At 51.2% G+C, this 25,546-nt stretch overlaps 1 protein-coding gene across 2 annotated transcripts; it reads right to left on the bottom strand.

Annotated features, from left to right (window-relative positions):
• LIPG (lipase G, endothelial type) lies at window positions 1-23,940 on the bottom strand. Of its 2 annotated transcripts, none has more exons than XM_045850421.1 (11): window positions 23,282-23,940; window positions 22,119-22,258; window positions 19,211-19,392; window positions 17,375-17,554; window positions 16,236-16,347; window positions 11,266-11,487; window positions 8,721-8,963; window positions 7,707-7,827; window positions 6,557-6,775; window positions 3,975-4,079; window positions 1-1,925 (listed from the first exon to the last, which is right to left on the bottom strand). In XM_045850421.1, exons 2-11 carry the CDS (start codon window positions 22,213-22,215, stop codon window positions 1,904-1,906), a joined length of 1,503 nt encoding a protein of 500 aa, XP_045706377.1. In that variant the 5' UTR covers window positions 22,216-22,258; window positions 23,282-23,940; the 3' UTR covers window positions 1-1,903. The 2 variants fall into 2 exon arrangements, with proteins under 2 accessions (XP_045706377.1, XP_045706378.1); XM_045850422.1 differs by having other exon boundaries at window positions 22,119-22,379; window positions 23,282-23,420.
• Window positions 23,941-25,546: the final 1,606 nt, after the last annotated feature.

Below are 25,546 nucleotides of genomic sequence, written 5' to 3'. Positions count from 1 at the left end.
TAAAAACTAACCATATATTTGTTTTTTGTTTTTATACATTACATACACAAGAAATAAATAATGTTCTGCATAGCATTTTTAAAAAAGCATCATCATATACAAATAAATCTTCAAGCCAAATGTATAAATACAGGACCCACTGAGGACTGGACTCCCAAGGCTTCCATTACTAAAAACAGGTCAGAAGCGACCAGGAGGCTCCGTCAGTAATATAAGCTCCACTTTGGCTAGAAAGCAATCACAGAAAGAACAGACGAACACACAATTGGATAGAAAAAATACCTTGACTTACGACTGGACTGGTTATGTCTTCTGAAGCTTGGCATTGAACAAGGATGCAACTTTGGCACAGAGAGAGTAAAACGGTGTCCCTTCAAACCCTAAGTACAAAAATCACTCTTCACCCCGCCTGATATCATATCTCCTTCCAAATAAATCTCATCTGTAAAAGCCCAAACCCTGGCACAGATGTTTTCCTTGGGGCTTTAGGGATGGCTTTGAACACTATTCTCTACTTGTCACATGCAGGGCTCCCTGGTGAGAAGGGGCTGTGGAAGTCTTGACAAAGTTGCAGAGACGAACACACCAAGGACTTTGCCTCCAGGAATTCTGGGTCCTCGCGGAGCCCCAGCACCAACTAGGTATACAATGCTAGGCACACGGCTGACCCTCACGGAGCATTGGTTTTGTGAAATGGGGATAATGGCTTCCCTGTTCACCTCCCGTCTTTGATCTCCAGTGAGGCGACCCACATGAAAATCTTTTGCAAAGTGAAAAAGGGTTTCTCAGGCATCATGTATATTAGCTCAAATGAAGAGCTGGGGGCTTCTGAAGAAGTTCAACACAGACAAGAGGCTGGTGTTAGAACAAGACGTTCCAAGGAAGGAAAAACGCTGGGTCACATCTGAGCACCCGCTGTTCGACAGGTGACAGTTCTGGGTAAACAGACATGCATCACATATGTGACACCTTCACCCTTCCTGGACAGGAGAGATTATGCTCCAAAGCAACTGTATCTGGCAGTTGGCCACCATCTGGTCCCCAGCATGTAGGGTACCTGCTTGCTACTCTGCTGGCCATCAACCAGGCCACTCTCGGGGGGATGTACATGTCAACTGAGAAGAAGTGGACAGAAACTGCTGAAAGCCTCAGGGCCCCCAACTCTTGCATCCTCTGGCTCCCCACAATGTCCCTTGTGCCTTCCTCACATATATATTCATGGGTCATCTAAACTTGAAGGGAGCCTAGAAATCCCAACCCCATTAAGGTTAAGTGCTTAAAAAAATTGTCCAGTCAAAAAAAAATGAGCAATAGAAAAATTAAAAAGCCAATGTGTGCTTTCAAGAGTGAGTTAAGGAGCAGGGCAGAAGGTCAAAAAAAGTTTGACCGATATTGATCAGTGCAGTTCATTGACCCCAGGTCAATGAGGGCTTCAGCCTTGCCCCAGATCGACTGTGTCTGGGTGAACAAGGACACAGGTCTGCCATCCCGACATGAGTCAACTCCCAGTGGGAAGGCCTCCCAGTGGCTCAGGTGGGGCCAGGCAGCTGGCGGCCTTCCACGCAGAGCCACTGCCCCTTGTCAGGCAAAGCACAGGCTCACCCAGTCACAAGAGCCAGCCCGGTGTGCACAAGAGGCCAGGTGTTTGCCACAGATCTGTCCTTCAAGCTATTCTAGGGCAGCAGCAGGAGCAGCAGGAGCAGCAGGAGCAGCAAGAACAGCAGCGCATGGTCCCCTCTGGTGGGAAGTCTCAGTTGTAGCGATCAAGGTCCTGGGCCCCCCAAGCAGGCTCTTCCCTGTGCTCCAGGGTCAAGGCCAAGAGGAGTCCTTCCATCAGGTGGGTCCTCAGCAGTAACTTTCCTCCATGTGCTTGGACAGTGTGGCAGAGGCCTTGCTGGCACCCTCAGGGAAGCTCCACAGTTTGCCTGAAAGAAACCGGGTGAGAGTGGCGTTCGTTAGCTCGCTTAGCAAACCCCGCAGCCGGGATGGAGGGTGTGCCCTCATCACATCACATCACAACCAAGCTGTCTTACAACCCTACCGGACCCTTTCCCTTGCTTCCCTTCCAGAACTAATGGAAAAGGTCCTGAGTGCTTCTTTCTCCCCACCCTCCACCACACTGGAGCCTTCTCTGGGTTCCTCAGCATTGGCATTCCTCAGCACAACACTCACCTGCAGCACACACACACACAAGGCACTGCATGTGTGTACACACAGGCACGATTGTGGGGGGAACTATCAACAAGTCCTCTGCCTTGATCAAGAAACAGAGGAGTGACCATGGAATGGCAAGGAATGAACAAGACACAGCCCAGAGATCTTGGTTCTAGTCTCAGCTGCACTGACTCTCTGTGGAACCTCCCGGAACCCCAGCCTCCTTATCGGGGGAGAGGTGACAGCACCAGGTCGGCAGACAATGCTGCAGGCGTTACACAGGTCTAAGGATGTCATGACTTCCCAGAGTTAATTTATTACTTGGGCTCCCATTGTTTTCTGTCCCTCTGAGGAGGAAGGGAAAAACGACTTGCTTTCTCAAAGAGGTAGCATGAGATAAGTTACAGCATTCTCAACTCTCACGAAAGTCTGGGGTGAGAAAGAAGAAAATATTTTATTATAGATGCTTTCTCATGAGGACAGGGATCCTTCCCAGACATCTCCAATCTATGCGGCTATTCCCAGGGTCCCTGAAGTTAATACATGAGGAAGTACTAGGAAAGGTATAAACTTGAACACCAACATAAAAAATTAAACTTCTTATTGTAGCACAAAGTCACATGAGCCTAGCCTGAGTTGCTTAATTAGATGGGCAGTTTCAGAATGCCACAGGCCCTGTGGTCACTGAGCCCGTGGTCCCACTGATGCTCCTTAGCAGGAGACAGAGCTGCTGGCATGCAGCCCAGGCCTTAGGGCTGCCAGAGAGTTCATCGCCGGGACCCCGGTGTGAGCGCAGCCGTGTGGTAACCAATACCTAGATCACGGTGAGGCGATTCATCTGCGAGGGTGGGATGAATTGCTCAAGAGCGAGCACAGGCTCTGAGTGAACCAGCTGGCCTCAGTCCTCGCTCTGCCATGACCAGGCGGGGAAGCTGGAAAGATTGGCCTAAACTGAGCCTCCAGGCCCCCACCTGTCCACAGGGCAAACCACACCTGCACCCTGGGGTTGGCGATACAGGTAAATGACATGATGTACGGAAGGCACCGGACGCAGGGTGGGCACATCTGTGTGCTCGGTGTATAGCAGTGGCCTGATGATCTAGGACCTTGGCAAGGGCAAGAGGTGGGGGCCGGTGGGGAGCTGGTCTCCCTCCTCTTTAGCAGGCGCTCAGGTCAGAGGACGTATGACAAATTCCCCTTTGGGATGTGCCCACGGCCTCACACCTTGTGATCCCAGCTTTCCTCAGTTCAGAAACAAAAGGCGTCCACCATGGGGCAAGGCGACAGTGAAGTAAGATGACCCTTTTGTCAATGCAGCGTGACACAGATGAGCATTCCTCAAAAGGGGGGAAATTGCTCACTAATATATCCACTCACACCAACCTGGGTTCCCGAAAACCGACAAAACAGGACTACACTTTATGGTTCTCCTTTACCTCCCCCTCAACTTCCCACTCCAACCTGCTGCCCCGAAGGAGGCTGGGGGCCCTGGAACGGCCCACAGGCCCGCTCACCACAGAGAAGTCTAGTCTAAGTCGGGGCACGGGCACCAACCCCAGGGATTCAGTTACCAAAGACACTCCACCAGGACCACAGCTGTGACCCCATGGGGTCAGGGAGAACGAGAGGCAAAGGGGCATTAACACCGTCTGACACCCTGTATGTCCCACTGACTGGCCTATCTCCTTGCAATGAAAGGTCAGCTTCACGCAGGCAGGGATCTCTCTCCGCTCTGTTCACTGCTGTGTCCCAGGTGCCCAGCCCCGCACTAGGTGACCGGTCAATGTGTGCTGCGTGCACGTAGGGAGAGCCCCACTTACCTGGTTTCATTTATTAGTCTCCATCTGTGCGGACACTTGTGAAACCAGAGCTCTTGGCCAGGGGATATGCTGGTGTTCTCAGGGTCTTCTGCACAAAAAGCAAATCTAAGAGGAAAAAGAAACCAGTGAGGCAACCAAAACTCTCGAGGGCAAGGTACACAGCTGTGCATTAGCCAGACTGCTTTCCGGAGCCAAGGTGGGCAGAGCCAGGAGGAAAGAACAGTTCTATCCTGCTGCATCCTGACTCAAGAACCTTCGGAACTCAGGCAAGTGCTCTAACCCATGTCTCTCTTTGACGGCTCCCATGATTCGGCTCACGCAGCCTTTACCCATACTGCTTCCACGCTCTTCCCTCTGTCTCTCCAAAAGACTGCCTGCCTGTCTGAACCTCTCTGACGGCCCGAGACCCTGATCTCTCAATTTAATAGGAAAGCGTGTCCTTGTATAAATGTGGCTTTTGTTACCGTCGCTACTTCTGACAGCCTGGTGTATAATGAGTGTCTTGACTTGCTTGTGGATTCCTCTCTCTGTGGTGGACTGTAAACTCCTTGGCTGAAGGAACTCAAGGCATCTCCAGTGCCGTGCTCACAAATATCCACTGACAAGCATGGCGGGACTCAGCTGGGAGTCAGAATAGAAGATTCAGGAAGTGGACAGCCAAGATCACTGATAGAATCAGTGGTGTAATAACCACTCCAACTGTAACTTACAGCCAAGCCATGTGGGCTACTCCCACCTCAGTGGTGGGTGATTAGCATGACCCCATGACCAATTATTGCTCACCCCAAGGACAAAAGCCCTAATCAAAACTGCTTTGAGAACTCTTTCCAGGAAGTGCAAATAGTACCTAAACATATAAAAAGGTTACTCACCTTAGGACAATCAGAAAAAGTTTAAAACAACAGTAAGGGACCAATTCATACCCAATGGAATATCAAGAATGTCCCACCAAATGTAGGTGAAGAGGAGGGGAAAGGGGAACTCTTACTTTGTGGCTAAGATTAAAATTGGTCCACCAACTTTGGAGAGGAAAATGAATAATATCTAGCCAAACTGGAGAAGACATATACTAAAACTGAGCAATTCTACTCTTTGGTATTTATACCCCAAAGGAGCCCTCTCACACGTGCACAGGTATATTCATCCCGGTGCCATTCACGACTGCCGAAAAGCAGCAACCACTGAAATATTCCACAGAGCAATGGTGAAACAAATGTACGATGACATTACACACACAGAATAGACTAGATCTATATGTACTGGATAAACTTCATAAACAGTGTTGAATAAATAAAGGCAACTTGTGAAGGGGTATATCCCCTCATAAGTTTTAGAAGCATCCAAAACATTTCTGTTTGGATACAAGCAGAAACACAAAGGGTAAAACAATCACAAAGGAGGGCAAGGCACTGACATTATTTAACGTTGGAAGATCAGTACATTTGGTCTGAAAGGAGAGGCATCGAACAGGGAAAGGGCACAAAAGAGCTTCAGCTCTACCTGTAATGTGCTACTTTTAAAAAATCTATCTGAAACCAATGTGGGAAACCGCTTACATTTGTGAAGTCTTAGTGGTTTATTATACTTGAAACATTTTATTAAAATGGTCCTCTTTCTGCTACCCCACCCCTAGGCACAGGCTGTACTTACAAGCAAAACACACAATTACTGAGACCACAGGCTTGGCTCTAACAGCTTCTCCCAGCTGGCACTCCCAATCGACAGGTTTCTAGAGCAAAATCACTCGGACAAGCAGCCCAAGCCTCCTCCCCTCTCCCAGCCATCCTGTGCCAGAGGCAGTGGATGGAAACAAGGGAAAATACCAGGTGAGGCACAAAGAGGATGGAGGCTGTCCCCGACCACCCCCAGCTGGCCATGACCTCCTAGAAGTCTGCTGAAGGATTTGACCAGGGTCCCTCCCATTCTTGAGAAAGGTCCTAGCGAGTCAAGGTAGGGTTTAAGGTGCTGACAGATAAAGCTCTGGATTTATCATGCTAGTCTTGGGGTTAACAGACGTGGGGAAACTGCCAGCTAGCTCGGCATAAAGGATTCTCTTTTACATGACGTCAGGACCCGCCCCATGACCTTGACTTGCAACCTCAGAAGGAGAGGTCTAATGCTCTGGAAACAGGATGCTGAGGAAACCAGGTCCTCCCACAGACATCACCCCAGGGGCTCCCTGGACCTGGTGTTCTGGTTTGCTCTGCACAGGAGCAAGCCAAGACTTGCGGCTGCATGGACCTTGGGGCCAAGAGATTAGCAAGGCAGCACTCCTGATGAGCCCTGTCCAGGAGCAGCCTCCTCCTCTGGGCCAACCCAGTGCTTGGCAAACAGAACAAGGGCTGGGTTGCAGCCCCCACTTGCGTACCCTTCTCAGCCAACAGCCTGTGATCACAACACAAAAGTTGACAGAGGACTTGACGTAGAATTTGCTTTCCCTTGCAAAGGTGTTTGAAGTTTTGCCCACGTGCTCTGGATATGAAAGGACTAAAGGCACTTGCTTAGCAAAGGAAAGGACACTGCCGAGACACGCCTCCTGCCTGCTACTGCCGTGGGGCCCACAAGGGTCGTGAGGCACTTACTTCTGCTGGGTTTCCCCAGACTTGACCCGGATGCGCCTGATATTCACTTCCTGCTTGGACTTTGGGGATTGGGACAGCAAGCTGCGAAACCCAGTCCACAGGCTGTACCAGGACTGAGATGCCCTCTTCCAGGTGAGTCTGATCTTCATCAGGTCCCCCAAGTCCTCCTCTGTGTAGACCAGGAAGGTGTTGGTGGCATTCAGCCCGATCTGCTCCACTCTACAAAGGGGAGAGAAGAGCTGATCTCATGCCCGCCCCCTGGGAAGCTGCCATGCCATGTGGGGTGGCACAGTGGTAGCACCTGCCTCCCACAGACTGCAGAGAAATGAGGGGAGCTCTCTCCCCAGTGCCACCCCATCTGTGTTCCACCAGCAGGAACACAGTGGAAGTTGAATGTGCAACATGCTGACCTACAGCACCACCCCCTTCTTATCAAAACCATTCCTGAGCACCTCCCTATTTACGTACACTACTTCCTGGGGGCACAGGTCCGAGATAAAAACAGAAATAAAGATGCACAGAGAGTTGCATGCCCACTCCACAGCATCCTCTTCCTCTGGGCCCCCAGGCATCGGTCTCCCGAAAAAGTCCTGGCCCCCTCCTGCCCATCCGTCCCATTGGCACCTGGGAGCCTGCCTCACCCCGTTTGTGTGCGTGAGCGTGTGCACGCAAAGCTGCTCTCCCAGCTAGACCCTGAGCCTGGGAGCCAGAACTGCGATGCCATTCCTTTGCAATCCCAGCACTGAGCAGCCTGGCTCTTTGAACCCTAGGAGTCTCGACAAATCTCTACAGAGTCTGTGTGCATGCCCCACAGAAAACCGGAAATGGTCCAGGGATGATGCTTACACCGTTCCAGATTCCCTAAAGCCTCAGGGGTCAGACATTGTCTAAAATGACACAGCACTTTCTGCCTTCCAGCAGCTTCTCACGCTGCTGATTCATCCTGGAAGCTTCCCTCCCAGAAATGCTGTGTCGAGGGCTTGGTGGAAAAGAGCAAGTGGAGAGACAGAGGACTGCAGGGGCTGCTGGAACTGCCCTGCCCCTCCCCCAGCCCCCCAGACTACACTCTCCCGCACCATTCACAGGCTCCTGCATGCTCTCATTCTGTCCCAGCTGACCCTCACCCCAGCAAAGGGAACTCAGGACTTACGTTTCCAAAGGCAACATCTGGGAGTCTGCATTGATGCCATAAAGGGTGACATAAAAGGTGGGCTCGATTTCCGTCGTGTTCTTATAGCTGAAGACGTGGATTTTCATCTGGTAGTGATAAACTGCAGAAGCAGCAGAACAAAGGCACTTGTCAGTCTTGATCGCCGTGCCAGGGCGACCCGACCCAAGGTCAGTCACCCAGCACACTGAGTGAGTTTTTAGGGCCGGTCATCCTTGTGGTCCAGCCCAGTCTCCAGTTTCTCTCTGGTCTCGTTCTGTCCAATGGCATAAGAGATCACTGGGATGTAGAAGGAGCTTGGGGTTCAGGAGAACTTTTGGGGATTCTGGCCCACCTACTTTCCTGCTGCATAACCTAGCATTAAGAATCAAGGCTTCTAGGCCTGGCTGGCATAGCCCAGTGGATTGAGCTCGGGTTGCGAACCAAAGTGTTGCAGGTTCGATTCCCAGTCAGGGCACATGCCTGGGTTTCAGGCCATGGCCCCCAGCAATTGCACATTGATGTTTCTCTCTCTCTTTCTCCCTCCCTTCCCTCTCTAAAAATAAATAAATAAAATCTTTAAAAAAAAGAATCAAAGCTCTTTAAGCCTTAATTTCCTAATATGTAAAATAATACCCCCAATACCCACAAAACTTTATGGTTTTATAACATGTTATAAAAAAGCAGGCATCATTTTGATCCCCTATTGGTCCTGCCTCAGATTTTTTGTAATCATCAAATGAGAAAACAAGGATGAAACAGCTTTGAAAAGTTAAATGCAAGAGAAATTTAAGATGTCAAATGTGATCATGGTGTGATAATTCACACAACAAAGGGAGTCCCCACCATTTGTTCTTACAGACTAAAACTCCTGCGGCATGCACAACGGAACCTGATCTGCAGGGGTTTGATTTAACTGTGCCAGCCACACCTCGAATGCAGGGACATGCCCCGTCCCACAAGGTATTTAGAAGGAGGGAGAAGACAGCCCTAGGGCCCTGGGGGACAGAGGGTTACCTCTGAAAGGCATGCCCGCCCGGGTCTTTAGGTACATCTTGCTGTTCCTCTTGTTCCTCGTTTTCTTGGTGTTGTAGCCGATGCTGTTACAACGGTGCTTCCGGCAGCTGAGACAGATCCCCTTTTTGAAGCGGTTCGAGTCCGTGCACTGGAACGCGAAGCTCGGCTCATCCTGATGCATCAGGGAGTCGACAAAGAGGTATATGGCCCGCTCGTGCTCACATCTCACCCCCTCTGCGAACGCTGGTGAGGGAAGGAGGCAGAGATGGAAAACAGGCCAGATAAGCCACTTGTCGATGATTCACCCACTCAGTCAGTAAGCACCGTGCAAAACCAGGAGTCACAGAAAAGCCATGGGGATGGGAAGCACAGCACAGGAAACACAGCCACTAATATTGTACTATCTGTGTACAGTGCCAGGTGGGTACTCTGTAATGATTGTGATTGTCTAACCACTACACTGTACACCTGACACTAACACAAAGTAATATTAAATGTAAACTGTAATTGAAAAATAAAAAAATAAGTACTGTACACCTCACCAACCATAACGAGTTGCACTGTTGCTGTTTGTATTCTCGTTTGTGTAATTCTTCACACTTGCCCAGTGATGTGCTAGGCTTCCACTAAGATGCAGGGGAGTTAGAGGCCATTCCTGCCACCGAGCCGCTTGCTCCCCAGGCGGGAAGTCAGCCCTAATGCACACAAAGCGGCAGGGAGCAACAGAACGCATGCAATGGGCACGAAATCAGGTGATGAAGAGCAGTGTACAGCAGGAGTCGCCAAGTCCTCATATGGTTGTATAGTCGCAACAAGGGGGAAATGGGCCAGATGCTAAACATCATCCCATCCGGGGCTCAGCAAACTACAGCTGGCAGGCTGACCGCTTGTTTTCGTAAATAAAGTTTTACTGGAACACAGCCGCGCTCACTTGTTTATATGTTGTCTACAGCTGCTTTGGTGCCACAGCAGCAGAGTGGAGCACGGAAAACAGGCTCTGGCCTGCAAAGCCTGAAATATTCACTAGCTGACATTTCAGGAAAATGTTTGCCAACTGCATTCTAGTCTATTCCTTTCCATTATAACCCAAAGGCCCATAAATGTGAAGTAATTTGCTCAGGCTCACACAGACAGCTGGTTTCAAAGTTAGAAGTATAACTTGGATTTTCTGGTGCATAATCCATCATTATTTCTTACAACCAGAGGCTGAAGCCAATAGTTTCAGTAAGTCCTGGGACTCCAAGAAAAACCCCATTCTCACTAACACTGAAGAAATACACCCTGACTGGCATGGCTCAGTGGGCTGAGCATTGGCCTGGGAACTGAAAGGTTGCTGGTTCTTTCCCCAGTTGGGGCGCATGCCTGTTTGTGGGCCAGGTCCCCAGCTGGGGTCATGATCAATGTTACTCTCACACATGGATGTGTGTGTCTCTCTCTCCCTTCCCCCCTATCTAAGCAAATAAAAATAAAATGTTAAATTTAAAGAAAGGAAAAGAAAGAAGGGAAGGAAAAAAGGAAGGGAGGGAGGGAGGAAAAGAAAGAAAGAAAGAAAGAAAGAAAGAAAGAAAGAGAGAAAGAAAAAGAAGGAAAAGAAGGGAGAGAGAAGTTCCATCCTCCCACCCCCTGGGGCAGGGCTGAACTCCCTCTGCGTGGACCTCAACATCCTTCAGAGGCTACTTGGGTACATTATCATATTGGGAGAGGGCAACAGTCTTAATACCCCGAGTGTCGGAGCAGGACGCCCAAGGGCACAGCATCATGGCAGAGAGAACTGACTGGGGCCGAGACTTAGAGATGCTGCCAGCATCCAAGGCAGCAAGTGAGGAGAAATCCAGAAAGAGATCAGTCATGGGGCCACACATCCGTTTCAGCAGCACACTCAGCCCAGCCCAAGCCTGCTGGCAATAGACTCAGGCATTCGAAGACAAATGATAAGTGAATAGAGAAAGCATCTTGGGTTCGCTTCTTTAAAATGTTACAAAAAATACATTATAGTGTGTTCACACTATAGAATATCACACAATCTCTAAAAATGAGAATGTAAGGTCTCGGTGCTCTGATGTTTAAGAATGCCCGTAACATACTATGATTGAAAAAGGAAAGTGGCAGAGCAATGTCCTTCTGACAAATACCGTTATACACACGCACATAAATGAATTTGCAAAGGAAAGACGGGAAAAACAGCACTGTTCGCTCCTATTGGGTAGTTCTGAAGAGTGAGCAGAAGCAGGAGTGAGGTGAGGGGACCACATTGCTTTTTGCTTTACGCAATTTGATATTGCTTGATTTTATTCAACAAATATGTATTTCTTTTGTTGTAAAGAGGTATTAATCAATAGAAGCTGGACCTCAAAGCGTGAGAAGGCAGAGCAGAGACCACGGGGCGGCTGTTCACAGGCTCATCGGACGAGGAATGGCAGTGTTTGAGGGCCCCTGTGGGGGGAGGTGGGAACAACACAGTACGTGTGGTTGGGACCTCTCACAGTTTTGGCTGATTTAGGAGGAGACGTGAAACCTCCCGTGAAGCAGAAAATAAGGAACTCACTTCCATAGGCAATTGACCCCAAAATGTCGTTGAGCCCACAGCCTGGCTGGAAGTCGCCCCCATTGGGGTAGATGTCGATGTGGCCCACGGGCCTCTGGATCCCGATGCTCAAGCCGAAGGAGCGCGTGTAGGTGTGAAGGACATCCACAAAGTCTGCGTCGTCGGGGGACAGCCGGCTGTGGATGTCTGCCCGTTCGAACATGGGCCCGGCGGGATCCAAACCTACGGCGGAAGGGGGAGCCGATACCAACTGTGTCGGGTGCGCCAAGTCGGGTCAAGTCCGAGTGCGCAGGAGGACACTGAACTCAGAGCCCAGCCGACCTGGAACGCTCAGTGCCTGCTGTCAAGGAATTTCCACTTTCTTCTGACGCCTTCACCTGACCTGACACTTCAGCTGATGCAGTCAATTGGCCACAAGCTTCACCCTGACCCGCAGCTCCAAGGAACCACGGACTGTTAGAACGACAGCAGTTCTAGGAAGAACTTGGACGGGCTGAAACTAAGCTACCCGTCCCATTTGTCCTGGCACTGAGAGCCTTCCACGGCCTCAAGTTAACAGGTTTTTCATGGAATAACTGAACGTCCTACAATTTCAGGAGGGAAGCCTCAGTGTCCTCAGACTGACCTACTTACATTTGGATTTACTCCCCCCCTTCCTTTAACGATGGGTCAGGCCCGGGAGTGGAGCAGTGAGATACACTGAGAGTCTCTATCTCACGCCTCCAGAATTTCTGTATGTTGCAACTACAAAGAGAAAACATTTTTGCCTGAACACTTTCTGGATTGAACAGCCAAGTTGCTTGGTAGAGTACTGGTCCTCACATTTGAAAACCACAGATATCACCAGGAGCTTGTTACAAAATTCAGATTCCACTTTCTAACTACAAAGAACTCTGGAAGGGCACAGCAGCCACAGGTTACCTGTGGTATGCGTGTGTGTGGGGGGGACAGGGGACAGCAGGGTGGGGCACAGGGTGGGGTACTGGGCGGGGGGAGTGGCAGCCATAAGAGAGATGTTCCCCATCTTTTAATTTTGGAACCACATGAATGCAAAACGATTCAAAAAATGTGAGGACTATAAAATGCAGATTCCCTGGGCCCCTAGAGATTCTCACTAGTAGGTCTGGTATGGAGCCCAGAAACATATATTTATTCCTTAGGTGACCCTGAAAGTAGGTAGTCTGCAGGCCAGATTTTGAAAAATTTCTCCCTACTTCAGTATCATCTAGAAAATGGACATGAATATCTCAACTCATACAGCTCGTGTGAGGCAGTGTGAGACCAAGCAGTTGTCAGTGCAAATACTAGCTCTTATTACTAAACACAAGTAATCATGGGAGCCAAACTCATCCCAACCTAGAAGGCTCGCGCCCTGCAGACACAGAGAAAACACACGAAGAGACTATTTACAGCAGAGGAAGGGGGTCTGTTTAGTCTAGAATAGTGGTTCTCAACTGGGAGTGATTTTGCTTCCAAGGGGACAGTTGGCAATGTCTGAGGTCAGTTTTGGTTGTCACAACTGAGGGGGGGACGGGTGCAGAGAAGCTACTAGCATCGCATATAGAGGGCAGAGGCCAGGGGTGCTGATACACACCCAACAGTGCTCAGAGCAGCCCCCACTACAAAGCATTAACTGGCCCCAAATGTGAATACAGCTAAGGCTAAGAAACCCTGATCTAGAAACAGCAAGGCGGGAGGAGGCATGACCCAAACCAGTCCTGAAAAGCAGGGGGCGGGAATGGAACTGTGCCCCCCAGACCCCGGGACCAGGGAACGAGGGGGCACATCGGGCGGCTGAGAGAGCAGTTTTAGGACAAGCAAAAGGCAACGCTGTTGTCCAGAGAAGACCCGTGAAACTCACTGCTCATGAGGACTGTACACAGGTTTTAGAAGTTTAGATAAATGGATGGAAGACGGAGGCCGAAAGGGAGCCCAGGCTGCTTGGGAGCTCATCCCCAACCCAGGACCCAAAAGAAAGGTGGCACAAAAGGAGTGTCCTCCCAGAAGGGTCCACGATGACACATTTTACAGGCTACACAGACCACAGAACTGACACCAGTGGCCTCTCCCTGCCTGCTGCCATGTCCCCTGGAGGAAAAAAATAAATAAAGAGGAGCATTCTGCTTTGCAACCAACATAAGAGAGGAGCTCTTTGCTGGGTGTGAACAAAAGTCTCCACCAGACGGTCAGCGCCATGGAAACCAAGCTGGGTTGGAGGAATGCAGGCAGAGGGGCTTCTCCACGGCCCGCTGGCAGCCAGGCTGGGCCTGCACCTACCAAGGCTGACCCGACCTGACACAGGGCCAGGGCCCAGGGACACTGCAGAAAAGTTCCACAAATTACTTTTTTAACTAGGAACGGGAGGGAGAACTTACCCCCTCCAAAAAGAGAGAAGATGGAGAACCACCCCTTTTTCCATTCAGTCTGACTCCCCCAGAAGTGCTCTGTCCAGCGAATGGAATACATGCACACATTTGTGCACACACGTACACACACACACACACACACACACACACACACACACAGGAGCGCCTCTGCATTCTGGCCTGGCAGGGCAGAGCCTCCTGCACTACACACAGCTCCTGTAGTGACTGGGGAGAGGCAGTGTGGTGCCGTGGGAGGGGGCGGGCTCTGGAATCTGACAGCCTGGGTTTGAGTCCCAGCCCTGCTACGAAAGATGCAAGATATTGGACTCATCATTTAAGCAGGGTCATGGTCTCCCCACCTGTCAAATGGAGCCAAAGGACCCCCTTTGCCCAGGTGCTCTGTGACTTACCTGTCACAGGCAAGAAGTACCTGTCACACATTAGGTGCTCGACACTAAGCAGCATCTAGCCCAGAGCCTACCGACTGCTCACTTAATTTATATTTCTTGAAGAATGAATAAATCTGCTTGCTTATTTACTTATAACTAACTAGAAAAAGGTTCAACTAGAAACATATGCCCTCTTCCCGAGTACATCACAGAATTCCCTCAGGAGCCTAGGAGTGTAAAACTCGAGCAGACCCCAATATGCAGCTCTCTGATCCAAGCAAGACTGGGATTCAGCTGTGCCCCTGAGGGCCACAGGCCTCTGCACAACAGCCGCAGTCTCGGCCCCAGGACCCCATTCCAGCTACAGTCTCTGGTCCCCTTACCAGTCAGGACCCCCTGTGCCCAGGCCCAGGAGAAGTCCGAGGGCAGAGGGAAGTTTACAAGCCCCCACCCCCGACCCCCATCAGACATGCGCAACAGCACATGTCAGGTCAGCCGCATACCCTTTGAGGGGCTGCTTGGCAACTGGGTGGAGGCCACGCCTTCCCGCCCTACTCCCCACAGCCCCCTGCTCTGCAGAGAAAAGCTGGAAAGAAGGGGCCGAGCTCAGAACACGCGGTCCCCGTACCCCAGGCAGACAGCACGGAGGACTGATTAGCATTCTGCCAGCGAGGCACACATCGCAGGGGCTGCCACCCAGACGGGGGAAAGAACGGGAACGCCCCGCACTGGCCTCCTCTCATTTGGGATTTAGAAATAAGGAAAGGGGGGCTCTACAGCCTGTCATTGCTGCCGAGGACTTTCCGGTGGGGGCCTGGTGCATGCTGGCCCCCACCAGACCGGCTGGCCTGGCTCTGGGTGTCCTGCTTCGCACTGGGGCTAGGAGGGGGTGCTGAGACAATTGGCCCCAGAGTGGGGTAAGGTCAGACAGCTTTGCTCCGGCAGCAGGTTAATGAGCAGCCATGTGTGGCCACACAGTCACTGTCCTCTTAGCTCAGGCCCCGCCGTCCTGGTGATAAAAAATAAAGCTCTCAAAGTATGCCGAGGCAGATAATTGAATCTAAAAGAGCGTGTGAGTGTGTGTGAGTGTGCACAAGCACATTAGGCTCAAGCCCAGGACAATGATAAGAAAGAGGGCCGCTGAAACCTCCCAGATTCAGATTTTTTATAAATCTGCCCCACCAGCTTACAGCATTGCTGAAGTCTGAATGTCTACCTTCACTAAATCTTTCTTTAGCTAAGACCACACCTCTACCTGAGTCCTATTTCAAATTGAACACACTGTTGGGAAAGAGATTGATCAACTCTTTCCTTCTATTTTGGGGGCAAAAGGGAAGCTGTGGGGGGCGGGGGGGACGGGAGACAAAAGAAGGTTGCAAGGAGACTACAAGTTCAGGGCAACACATGTGCCGTTCATTTTAGCCCAGAGGAAGCCCCACACAGTGTGCGAGGGGTCCCCAACCCGAGAGAAAGAGAATCTTTCCCGCTTCTCATAATCACTGAAGGATTTCACCCGAACTCGCATGTCAACAGCTAGGCAAAATGGAAAGCTCAATTTTCTGTTGACAACCTAGGTGCTAATATCAGGAAAGTCTCTTTAAGGGCAAAGTTTAATCATCTATTCTAAACAGGTCGTTATCACTAATAAATCTTCCAGCTCAGCATTGGCAAGAGGCTGTAGGTAAATGAAATAGAAACCAGAGGCGGAATTCAACCTAGAGTCCACCGATCGATCTTTCCCTTGAGGTTCTAGAGTGTCACCAGCAGAGACGGGACGCGGGCCCCAGAAGCTTGCAGGCTCACTTTCGTTGTTAGCTGTTCGAACCTGGGTGTTTCCTCACCTGCTGGGTCAGACCAGTGCTTTCCAAACTGTGTTTCCCTGGGGCTCTGGGCCACTGCAATGCCTCCGGGGAAGGGGAAGTTCCGAACAACGAGGCTGACACTGCCCACTGCACACCCAGCCTCGACCAGAACATCCTTTCCGTTTCATATATCGGGAGGCCACACAAGTTTAATTTGCAGAAGAAGGGTTCTGTGACTGCATAGAACATTTGAAAAGCTAGGGGTTAGATGTTCCCCAGGTCTTTTCCAAAACTAACGGTCTATGGCTCACCCACACTGCCTCGTTTGGGAGCACTCTGGTTCCCAAAAGCCAGCTTGTCAGAGGAGCTGGGGAGCTCGGGGACCAGCTGTTTGTGGAGGAAGCTGAGCTTACCCGTGATCCTGCCCACCGTGCCCTTCACGAAGTTGCCAGCGTACCCGGCCACGTGAGCTCCAAGGCTGTAGCCGATCAAGTGAACATTCCCAAGAGAAAAATCATCCTTCTCCTGCAGGAAAGCACAAAAGTGTGTCAGTGAGAGTGTCGTCCTGAACCCAGAGTCCCCACAGTTCCACAGTTCAATCACAACAAGGAGACACAGGAGCCAGGGACAGAGACTTGCAGGGGCATGGCTGGCTTTGAGGGCAATACAACACAGATGGAACCCAGCCAAGTAAGAGGAGGTCAAAAGAAGTTGGTGGCACTGCAAATGCCAAGCACTGGCGGCAGGTTGTGACTAGAAGCTGTAGACCTGACCTTCCCCTACATATTTTCCATTCTTTCTGGCAGCATCCAAGGGGGGAGGGTGGCAGTGTGGAGGTCAAAGCCACCAGGCTCACTGGAGACTTAAGTGCCAGCCTCGACCTGCAGCTACATACTCCTTGCCCACTGTCTCAGGCCCCGGGAGCTGCACCCGCACTACAAGCTCGCCTGGGACCCCAGAGTGGGAGCACTGCACCCCAACAGGGCACTCTGCTGCTGGGGTTGCGGGGGTGGGGGTTTGATTCCGCTGCTCAGGAACCAAGTTCCCCAAAACAACCTGGGCAGAAGACTGAGGGACTGTTTGAGAACCCAGAATTTTAAGACCTTTAGATCAGTTTTCCACACTTGATATTTTAAGCAAGGCAGTGGGCTGCATTTGTGTGAACCAACGCCCCCCGCCCAGGACAGGCACCCTCCAGAGGCAAAAGCAGGCGGCAATAGGTTGGTAAGATCACAAGCCGGTCCTGGCTCCTGGCCATTCCCAACCAACTTGAGAGTATGCGTTTCCAATATGAGAAAGTAATGACTCATCAGGCAAACTTTCTTCTAGGAAATAAAGTAACAGGAAGAATTCAGAGACATCACAATTAAAAGGCTCTCGAAAAGTCCCAGATTTCAAGTATTTCAAGTAGTACTTAATTCAATAACAATCTGAATCCCAGAGATTTTGATCAGACATCTGAAATCCACTCTAACACTGTCTGGCCTGTATTTCTTAAGGTTTGAGTTCAAGATGCTGCTCACGAAAGATGACTCCCTCTCATCCCCGGTACCTGCAGCCCATCCAGCAGCCTCGCGATGCTCTGTCCCACCATCCTGATGTTGTTGACCGCGTCTGTGTAAAGCTGGTGAGCCAGGGGCAGCCAGTCAACCACCACGACATTGGCTTCTTTCTCTCTCGTCCGCAGGGCTGACACGAGCTTGTACAGCCACTGTTCAAATATGCCACTCATCTGCAGAGAGAACAGGACGTTAAAAAAAACTTCTCTGTGTTCAGAGATCCTAATGAATATAAGATTCAGTTTTATGATCCTCTCCCCAGCTGATTCCAGAATCTTCACCTTAACTGAGCAGGGACAGAACATTTGCACATGAGCAGGGCCAACCACAGGCAGGGTTTCTATGTGGGTACTTGTTTTCATTGCTCCTTATATCCCTGGTTTTTTCTTAACAAAACATGAAGAGCTGCTGCCCCGCTGTCCTATAAGGCCACTGTGAGATACGCATTGGTGGCAATACTGGTCTGAGGTAGGCCTACGTCCCTATCACAGTCAGTCAGGTGACCTGCTCCATCGTTCAAAGGCAGCTGAGAAGGGCTGCCCTGGAGAATTAGTTTCTCTCTTGAAGATGCAGGGAGATGGTGTCTCCTGGGCAAACGCTGAGTTAACAAGGGACCCCATCCCACAACCCATCTCCGCCATGCCTCCTGGCCCCAGAGAAGGGAAGATCCATCCCAGGAATCCCAAATTAGAACTCAGGACACATTTTCCCACAGAAACAAAGTAGAAACAGTAAAAAGGTCCAGTTGTAAACCTCTCCACAAGCACATTATCAGATAAAAAGATTTTTTCTGTGCCTGGCCTGGGAACCCACCCGCCATCCACAATCTTGCTTCTGTGGAAAGCTTTTATTCCAAGTTCCAAACAGATTACAAAAGAACTTTCTGGAATGCAACCCATTTGTAAGTTGCAGGCAGTTTGTATTTGCATTTTGATGGGGGGCCTTAAGAAGATTCAAATGCATGATTCTAATCGTGGGCCGTGGGATGCAGCTGGCTAGCTGGACAGGCCTTGAATTGCCTCTTCAGTCACATTAGGTAGGTAGGCACCTACTCCCCGGCCTCCCCCCAGGCTGATCCCAACAGTTGGTGATAGACCTAAAGACCCAGGAAACATGTAACGGATATGAATTTCTCATCAGTAGGAAGAGAAATGTCCCCTCCCAATTAATCTAGGCAGAAACCTACTCACTTAGTAGTGCCATTTTCCTATAGACTGTCACTACATGAATGAATGAATAAATCCCTTGCTAGCTAGCCAAAAGCTTCTGAAGCTGAGTGTTCCAGCCCTTTTTTCTTGAAGTTTGTCATGGACCTTTCAGTGTGAATTGCTCAGCTAGGACCCAGAAAGAGCCTTTAAAGGGAGCCACCTCTATGCAAACAGGTGGGCACCATGCCAGCGGCAGACAGCAAGCCAGGCCAGCTGGCTCCTCAGAGACTCTCCGAGCCAGTCAAGTTGCTTCAGCTCAGCTCAGTCCTTAGGGAGGGACGGCCCCCGTGAGGCAGCGACTGACCAACATAATTAAGTGTAATTAGAGGGATCCTTAGGAGCCAGGGGAGCTGGGCTGCTGCCCTCAGGAGAGCCACTTTCTGAAAGCCCGCTGTGTGCCCACATTAAATACCACCCTGCTGGAGTCCAGATTGCCCCCTTGGTGAAGTGCCCATTACATTCTTCACAGCTGTCTGAAATACAAGCAGCCCACAAGAAAACGGGGGAGCGGGGCAGCAGGGGGAGAGTGGAATCTGGAAGCACCAGTCTTCTTTTTAATTGACCAAAACAAAAGAAACCAAATCTTGGGTAAAGTGGCCGAGCTCCCTCCCCTGGGCTCACCGTCCATCCATGAATGATGAAAAAGGTTTTGGCTGTCATGTTGAAGCCACAGTCTTCTAGGGTCTGGTTGTAGCCAAAGGAGAGGTAACATCCTTCGTGCTCTGGGTCCTCGGAGGTGCGGAGGTTAAACCGCACGGCGGGTTTGTCAACAACCTGTCCATCCTCGGGGCCGTGGAGCTCATCTGGGGAGAGGGAACAGAGCTCGATGCATCTAGTGGGCTTGAGTCATGAGAGGTCTGGGGTGTCGTTCTAGCACAATCTTGAGGAGATTACTCAAGCCCTCTGGGTCTCCGTTTTTACCTCTGCTGAATGTGTCCTCCTCACCTCCCAGAAGAGTTGCGACAATATTATAAAAGGGACATCTGGTCTATATTTAAGAGTATTAGTCACTAGTATTAATTACGGTAACGGAAATAAACAGGTGTCTCTTGCTTTTCTTTCTTCTTCCCTATCAAAGCAAGTTCTCTTTCTTTCCCTCAAGTTACTGCTTTTAAAGTATGGATCCTCAATTTTTTCCCCCCAAAATGCTTGGGACCAGTTGAGTTGCAGAATTCAGACATTTCCAGATAGTAGAAAAATGGCATTATGGTACACACAGCATGTATCATATAACACCCCCAGCGGGGTCTGGAGCATTCCCCACCAGCATTTCTGCAGGGAAATGCGTGACTGTTCACAACCTGAGGACAAAAAGAAAATTATAAAATAGCCTCCTGTCCGTCTGGGTCAGTTTTGCTGCCAAATTAGTTCAAGCCAGGTAACGCCAGGTCTGCAGCCAAATGAATTACCAAACAAATTTTCCAGTTTTGAGAGATTTTGGAGTTTGGAATTCAAGGTAAGAAGCTGTCGACCTATGACATGATGGGCCTCTCCTAGTGCTCCCTCCCAGCTGGACTCTAGCAGCTACTGCAAAACAACTCATGCCTCCTCAGTGGCCTTTACAGAGCCCGGCATGGGCCAGGCGTTCTTCTGGCTTGTTAAATAAGTGACTGAAGCCATGGGAAAACTCCTAAAAGCAGCACAACCACTCTCTCCAGCTCCACCACCGCTCAGAGACAGTGCCTTGGAGGAGATAACCCAATAATGCTGCTCCTATGACAAAGCCAAGGTCATGGATGGTCCCCATGGTTTTTAAACACTCGGTGCTACAATCCCCACACGGTGTCAATGGTCATAAGCGAACCCCACCAAACACTCTTCCAGCTGTCTAGGACACCACCCCTTGATAACGGGCTGAGAAATTAGAAAATCAAACTCGCCTGTCACCCAGAAACCAGGGGAAAAGATACCAAAGGACCATCCCAGAAGCTTCATTTATCCCAGAGTCAGGAAGCAAATGGAATCATAGAAAGAAGGACCAGCATGGTGGAGAGGGGGCAGAGAAGGGAGAGAATGCACCAGGTGTAAAAAAGATAGGGTTCCAGAAAATGCATCTCAACACACATGAACAGAGTGTTTTGTCATTCAAGTAATGAACAAAAGTTTTAACGGGCAGAAATTTGAACCATGGACATAATTAGTCTGACACCTCCCCAGTTCCCACCCAGTTTCCATGGGCTTCACACAAAGCCCAGATGGAAAATTCTAGGGAAAAGGGCTTCCTGGACAGATTGGTGGGTAAACCCGCATATCGACACAAAGGGTTCACCTCAGCAGCTGCCTCTCTGACCCCAGAGCTCTAGCTCCATTGCTACTATTTTTGGCCTGGGTCACTTCAGCCTCTGGGACTTTATGGTTGTTCTTCAGCCAGATGTCCTTGTGGTTCATTCTTTAGTTTATCGCTCTCAAATTCTTAAAGAGGAAAGCCTGACCGCAGGTTAAAACTACACCAGCTTCTCCCATCGGCACTCCATACCTCCCACAACACTGAGCACCGTTTGTAAATTTTAACTGGATTTTGTCTGCCTTCTCCCCGCTGACGTGGAAGCTCCAGGAGGGTGGGGTTTCCACCTGCTCCTAGAAGAGCGCCTGGCACTGAGTAGGCAGGCAGTAAATACTTTCTTGAATGAATGAAATGGCCCACCAATGCTCAGAGTTGCAGAACACAGAGGCTGGAAGGAACATGACCATTCCACAGGAGAAGAGCTGGAGATGCTACCTCCCCCAAGCCACACCATTACTTAACACCTGAGTCGGGAACATGCTAAGCAACGCAAGCTTTTTCCATTCATTCGTTCCAATTAGCCCTCCCACCGGTCCATACGCTGACATGGACCAACATCCTTTGGCCAACCTCAGAAGAATAGTAGACCGGGTGCGGTTTAAGGGTTCCCCTGGCACCCCTGCTGTGGGATCCCACCCTCATTCCACTGAGGCAGACTTCTTCCAGGGGAAGAGACAGCCATGCGGAACTCAGAAGGAAGAAAAGCTAGCAGCTAGGAAGAGAAAGAGAGGGAGCTGGGACGAGCGCTGGGGAGGAGGCGGCTGGCAACCTGTGAGAAGCAGCCCAGCGGCTCCTGGGCAGTCACTCACCAAACGGTCGTGCCACCCTAACTTTCAAAACGCCTACATGGAGATAGGTTAAAAGGAGGAGGGGCGCCGCGTGAGAGCGCTCCTTCTAACCTTCTACCCTGGCAAACCTCCAGGTTCAAAGATGAGCGCGTGGTTGAAGAGCTGCCGTCAGCCGATGGCGCTGACTGGACAGCACGTTTTAAGGGACCCACCCGTGCCGTGGAAAGGGGTGGGGAGGGAGCGAGCGGGCTAGGTCCTGCTAGCGATGCCCTTGCCAGAAGCGCCAAGAGACAAGTGAACTGCAAGGCTGATGATCAGCAGGAGCAAACGCAGAGCGCAGGGGGAAAGAGGGATTTCCCAGGAACAAGGAAGCACTGAAGAAGGATCCGCAAGACAGAGGGGTCCCGACGGCACAGAAAAGAAGTTGGGGGACAATAAAAAAATCAGTGCACGTTACCTTGTAACGGTCCCTCTGGACCGAGGGTTGCGGGGCCTCCCGCGGCAAAGCAACAATAGACGCTCCAGAGGCAGAGCTGAAGAACGGAGTTTCTCATCCTTCCCCGCCACCGCACACACACCCGTCGCCAAACGGGACTTCTAAAAGCGGGGGAGATAAAACAAAACGAAACGAAGCACCTCCCGAGGTTCCAGCAGTCCGAGCCGGTAAGACCCGAAGTGGGCACCTTCTCTCCCCGGAGCGGTGTAGCCCCTGAGGCCGCTGAAAGTGGAGAGGGTGGGAGATGAAAATTTGGCGGCTCTGAGCGGCTGGGGTGGCAGAGGGAGTGCGAAGGGGCTTAAACCAGAGTCAGATCTGCCTTCACCCACGCCGCACACCCGGGAGGCTCGGGCTCGCCACTGTCACGCAGTGAACTCCCGGCGAGGTAGGTTTTTTAAAGTAGGGGAGTCATCTGACCCATCGCCAGATGGTGATTTGCATAATTTATTCCCGGTTCCCGACTCTGATTGGTCACACCTTCGCTGACGCCAGAACCGAGACTCCCAAAGTTTGAATGAAAGCGCCACACACCCACCACGTGGACGCTCTGCACGCGCAGCCTTGCGTTCTCCCCCTCCTGCCATTCTCCAGCCTCCACACTTCCTCCTAGTGCCCAGCCCGGGACCCCAAATTCTTCGCTCTCCCCTCGCGGGGGTGGTAGGGGCCGTGCTTCGATACACTGCCCCCACTGGGGACGCAGTCCTTGAGGTAGGAAGATTATCCTCTCCAAAGTGCAAAGCTACCCCTGCTCCCGGAATGGTATCTCCGCGCCCCAGGCCAAGGGTCCGGATGGTGCACAGCCACCTCGTCGCCTCCTTGGTACTTCCTTCACTCCCACCCAGGGAGACCCTCGACGGCTGCAGACAGCGTGATGGGACTATAATCCGGCAGAGCTGAGACTGGGGGCTGTTGGCCCCGGAGCCAAGGTGGCACAGACCCTTCTCCGAGTCCTCGTTCCACCACTAGCTGCAAAACTCGGCGCAAGCCATTGAATTTCTCCAAGGCCGTTCGTTCCTTGGTCCCCAATACCTGTGGTCCTGCTGCTTATGCATGTTGGGTAAAACTAAAAGAGATAATGCACAGCGCTTAATGTGGCGCCTGCCACATAGTAGGCGCCCACATACCTTGAAGCGGGCGGGGGGCGCTGGAGGGATACCAGGCGACACTTCCCAAAGGGAACAGAGAGCTGAGCTTGGGAGGTCTCAGGCACGTGGCCCTCACCGAGCCTCTGCAGATGTGCGCAACTACTTGTTGAGTGGAATTAAGTAGCTGCTTCTACTCATCAGTTTTCCTTCCTCTCCTTCCCTTCATTGATCCGCGTCCCTGCTCCTCCCTCGGGTCTCGGGTCTCAGCTCCTGCTCCGCCGGCGCGACTCCGGGACCGAGAATGGCGAGCGCGGGAGAACTTGTCGCCGAGTCCGCATCTGGCGCCGGGGAGCCGGAGCTGAGCCGGGGGCTCTCCAAGGGCCTCCACGGCCAGGACACCTGGAGGGCGGCTGCGCTTCAACAGTCCTTGGGGACGCCGCGGCGGTGGGAGGGAAGGAAAACGCCGCCGCAAAGCGGCGCGCCGCCTTCGCTCCGCGTCCCGGCCAAGCCGGAGCTTGCTCTGCGCGGCTGCGCGAGTAACCGCGCGGTCGCCAGAAGGGAACCCGCCCCACTCCAGCCAGAGAAGGACAGCAGCCCCGCGCCCCTTCCTCCCTCATGCCAGGGCCCCAGCCGGGAAGGTCTGTGTGGGCAAATCAGTCCGGAGGAGCAGGTCCTCTTCCGACCTATAGCCTCATTACTCTCGCGAGCTGTCACTCATTAACAAGAGGCAGGCTGGCTTTATTAGTTGAGTATAAAACTCCATGCGTTTTATGGGATAGCAAATGTCACTGCCAGATTATGTTTCTCCCGTCCTCCTCCTGCTCTCCTTCCCTATCGGCAAACTGCACAGGTGCAGGTCCGGCATTATCTACATTTTACAGTTGGGAAACTGACTGGTGGGGACCGGCGGCAGGTGTGGAGGAACTCTTAACGACCAGGTACCCCCCGCCCCGCCCCGCCGCCGCGCCCTAGGCTCTATATCCCCGATTGACCTCTAAAATGTGCACATGAGCACTTGGGTGCCACCTCCCCAACTCACGGTAGCTGAGGCAGTGGGCGACCCCTGAGCGAAAAATGTCCTCTGTCCTGAGTTGCTCACAGCCGTGGTATGGTCCCTAGAACTTGGAACTGGACGATGTGGTGCGTATTGGGAGCCTTTGTCACCGGTTAGTGAGATCCCCTAGGGAAGCTAGGTGTTCCTGCAAAGTTGGTTATCTTGCTGGGGAAGGGAGGTGGGGCGGGGGAACAGATGCAACAGAATCAACATCCGTTTGTTAACCTCCGAGGTTATGGAATCATGGAAGTTTTATTGCTAGTTGGTTAGAGTGCCCTCCTCTGTCTCTGTGTTAAAACAGGTGAGAACTCTCAAAGGACATAATGAAATTACAATCACTGCTTTAGAGTAATGTATAGCATCAACTGCTTGTTGCTTTCCAGAAGAACCCCAAGGAGATCTGACAAGCCTCCCCTGGGGAGGAAGTCCCTGCCTGAGGGGTTTCAGAAAAAAAAACTTCTCTTTGTGTTGCAGTCAAAATTTCAAGGTCTCAGGCTACTCTGGCAGACTCTGGTCATTCTTTCTGGCTGTCCCGCATCTGAACACCCCCTCTCTATGTTAGAGCAATGAATTCCCTTTTTTGTGAGAGGAGCTCCCTTCCCACTAAAGAAGCTGAAAAGCAAACACAGCTTTCTAGCCTCCCTTGCAGCTAGAACCCCCCATTTAAACTCAGCCAACCAAATTCTGAACTGGAAGCTAGTGAGACTAGAAGCACGCCACTTTGCCAACGGGGCAGCCAGCTTGGGCTCTCCGCAGCAGCGGTGGGGTCTCTGCCAGATCAGTCTGCCCCAGTGTCCAGGGTCCTGCGGAAGTAACGCCTGCCTGAGTGTGGTTGGCGGGGTAATAATCTGGATGCAATAATTTATCATTTGAATTTGAACATTTCACCTAAAATCTCACATGGTGTGCTTGAGTGTGATATTGTTGTGTTACAGAATTACAAGCTTATGATTTTGTAGTGAAAAGGGGTGCTATTTGTGCTGGACCCTGTATTTGCCAAGCCTGGTTCTTCTGCCCTGCAGACGTTGTGGGTTGCTACCCAATGTCCTTTTAATGAGTTCTTCTTCTGCACAAATGAGCCAGAGATGGTATTGCATACAACTAAGTAGATGACCTAATCACCAGATGCTAACTGAGCAACTACTTTTGGTAAAACATCTGGGCTGAGCACACTAGCTGGACGGAACCGCCCTATCTTGCACCACCATCCCTTTCTCTCTCTGACTTCCTGCTGCACTGGTCTCGTCTTC

This window comes from Phyllostomus hastatus, unplaced genomic scaffold (assembly GCF_019186645.2).
Source record: "Phyllostomus hastatus isolate PE091 unplaced genomic scaffold, TTU_PhHast_1.1 phas_contig_80, whole genome shotgun sequence".
In the NCBI taxonomy this organism is placed as follows: domain Eukaryota; kingdom Metazoa; phylum Chordata; class Mammalia; order Chiroptera; family Phyllostomidae; genus Phyllostomus; species Phyllostomus hastatus.
This window is presented reverse-complemented; position numbering and strand designations above follow the sequence as displayed.

What these genes read in the sequence shown, in the direction of transcription:
- LIPG (XM_045850421.1), bottom strand. Translation starts at nt 22,215, where the DNA reads ATGAGAAACTCCGTTCTTCAGCTCTGCCTCTGGAGCGTCTATTGTTGC. An exon ending in GGCTGCTGGATGGGCTGCAG is followed by an intron (nt 16,348 to 17,374) that starts GTACCGGGGATG and finishes GCTTTCCTGCAG; the next exon opens with GAGAAGGATGATTTTTCTCT. An exon ending in GGGGTCAATTGCCTATGGAA is followed by an intron (nt 8,964 to 11,265) that starts GTGAGTTCCTTA and finishes TTCCCTCACCAG; the next exon opens with CGTTCGCAGAGGGGGTGAGA.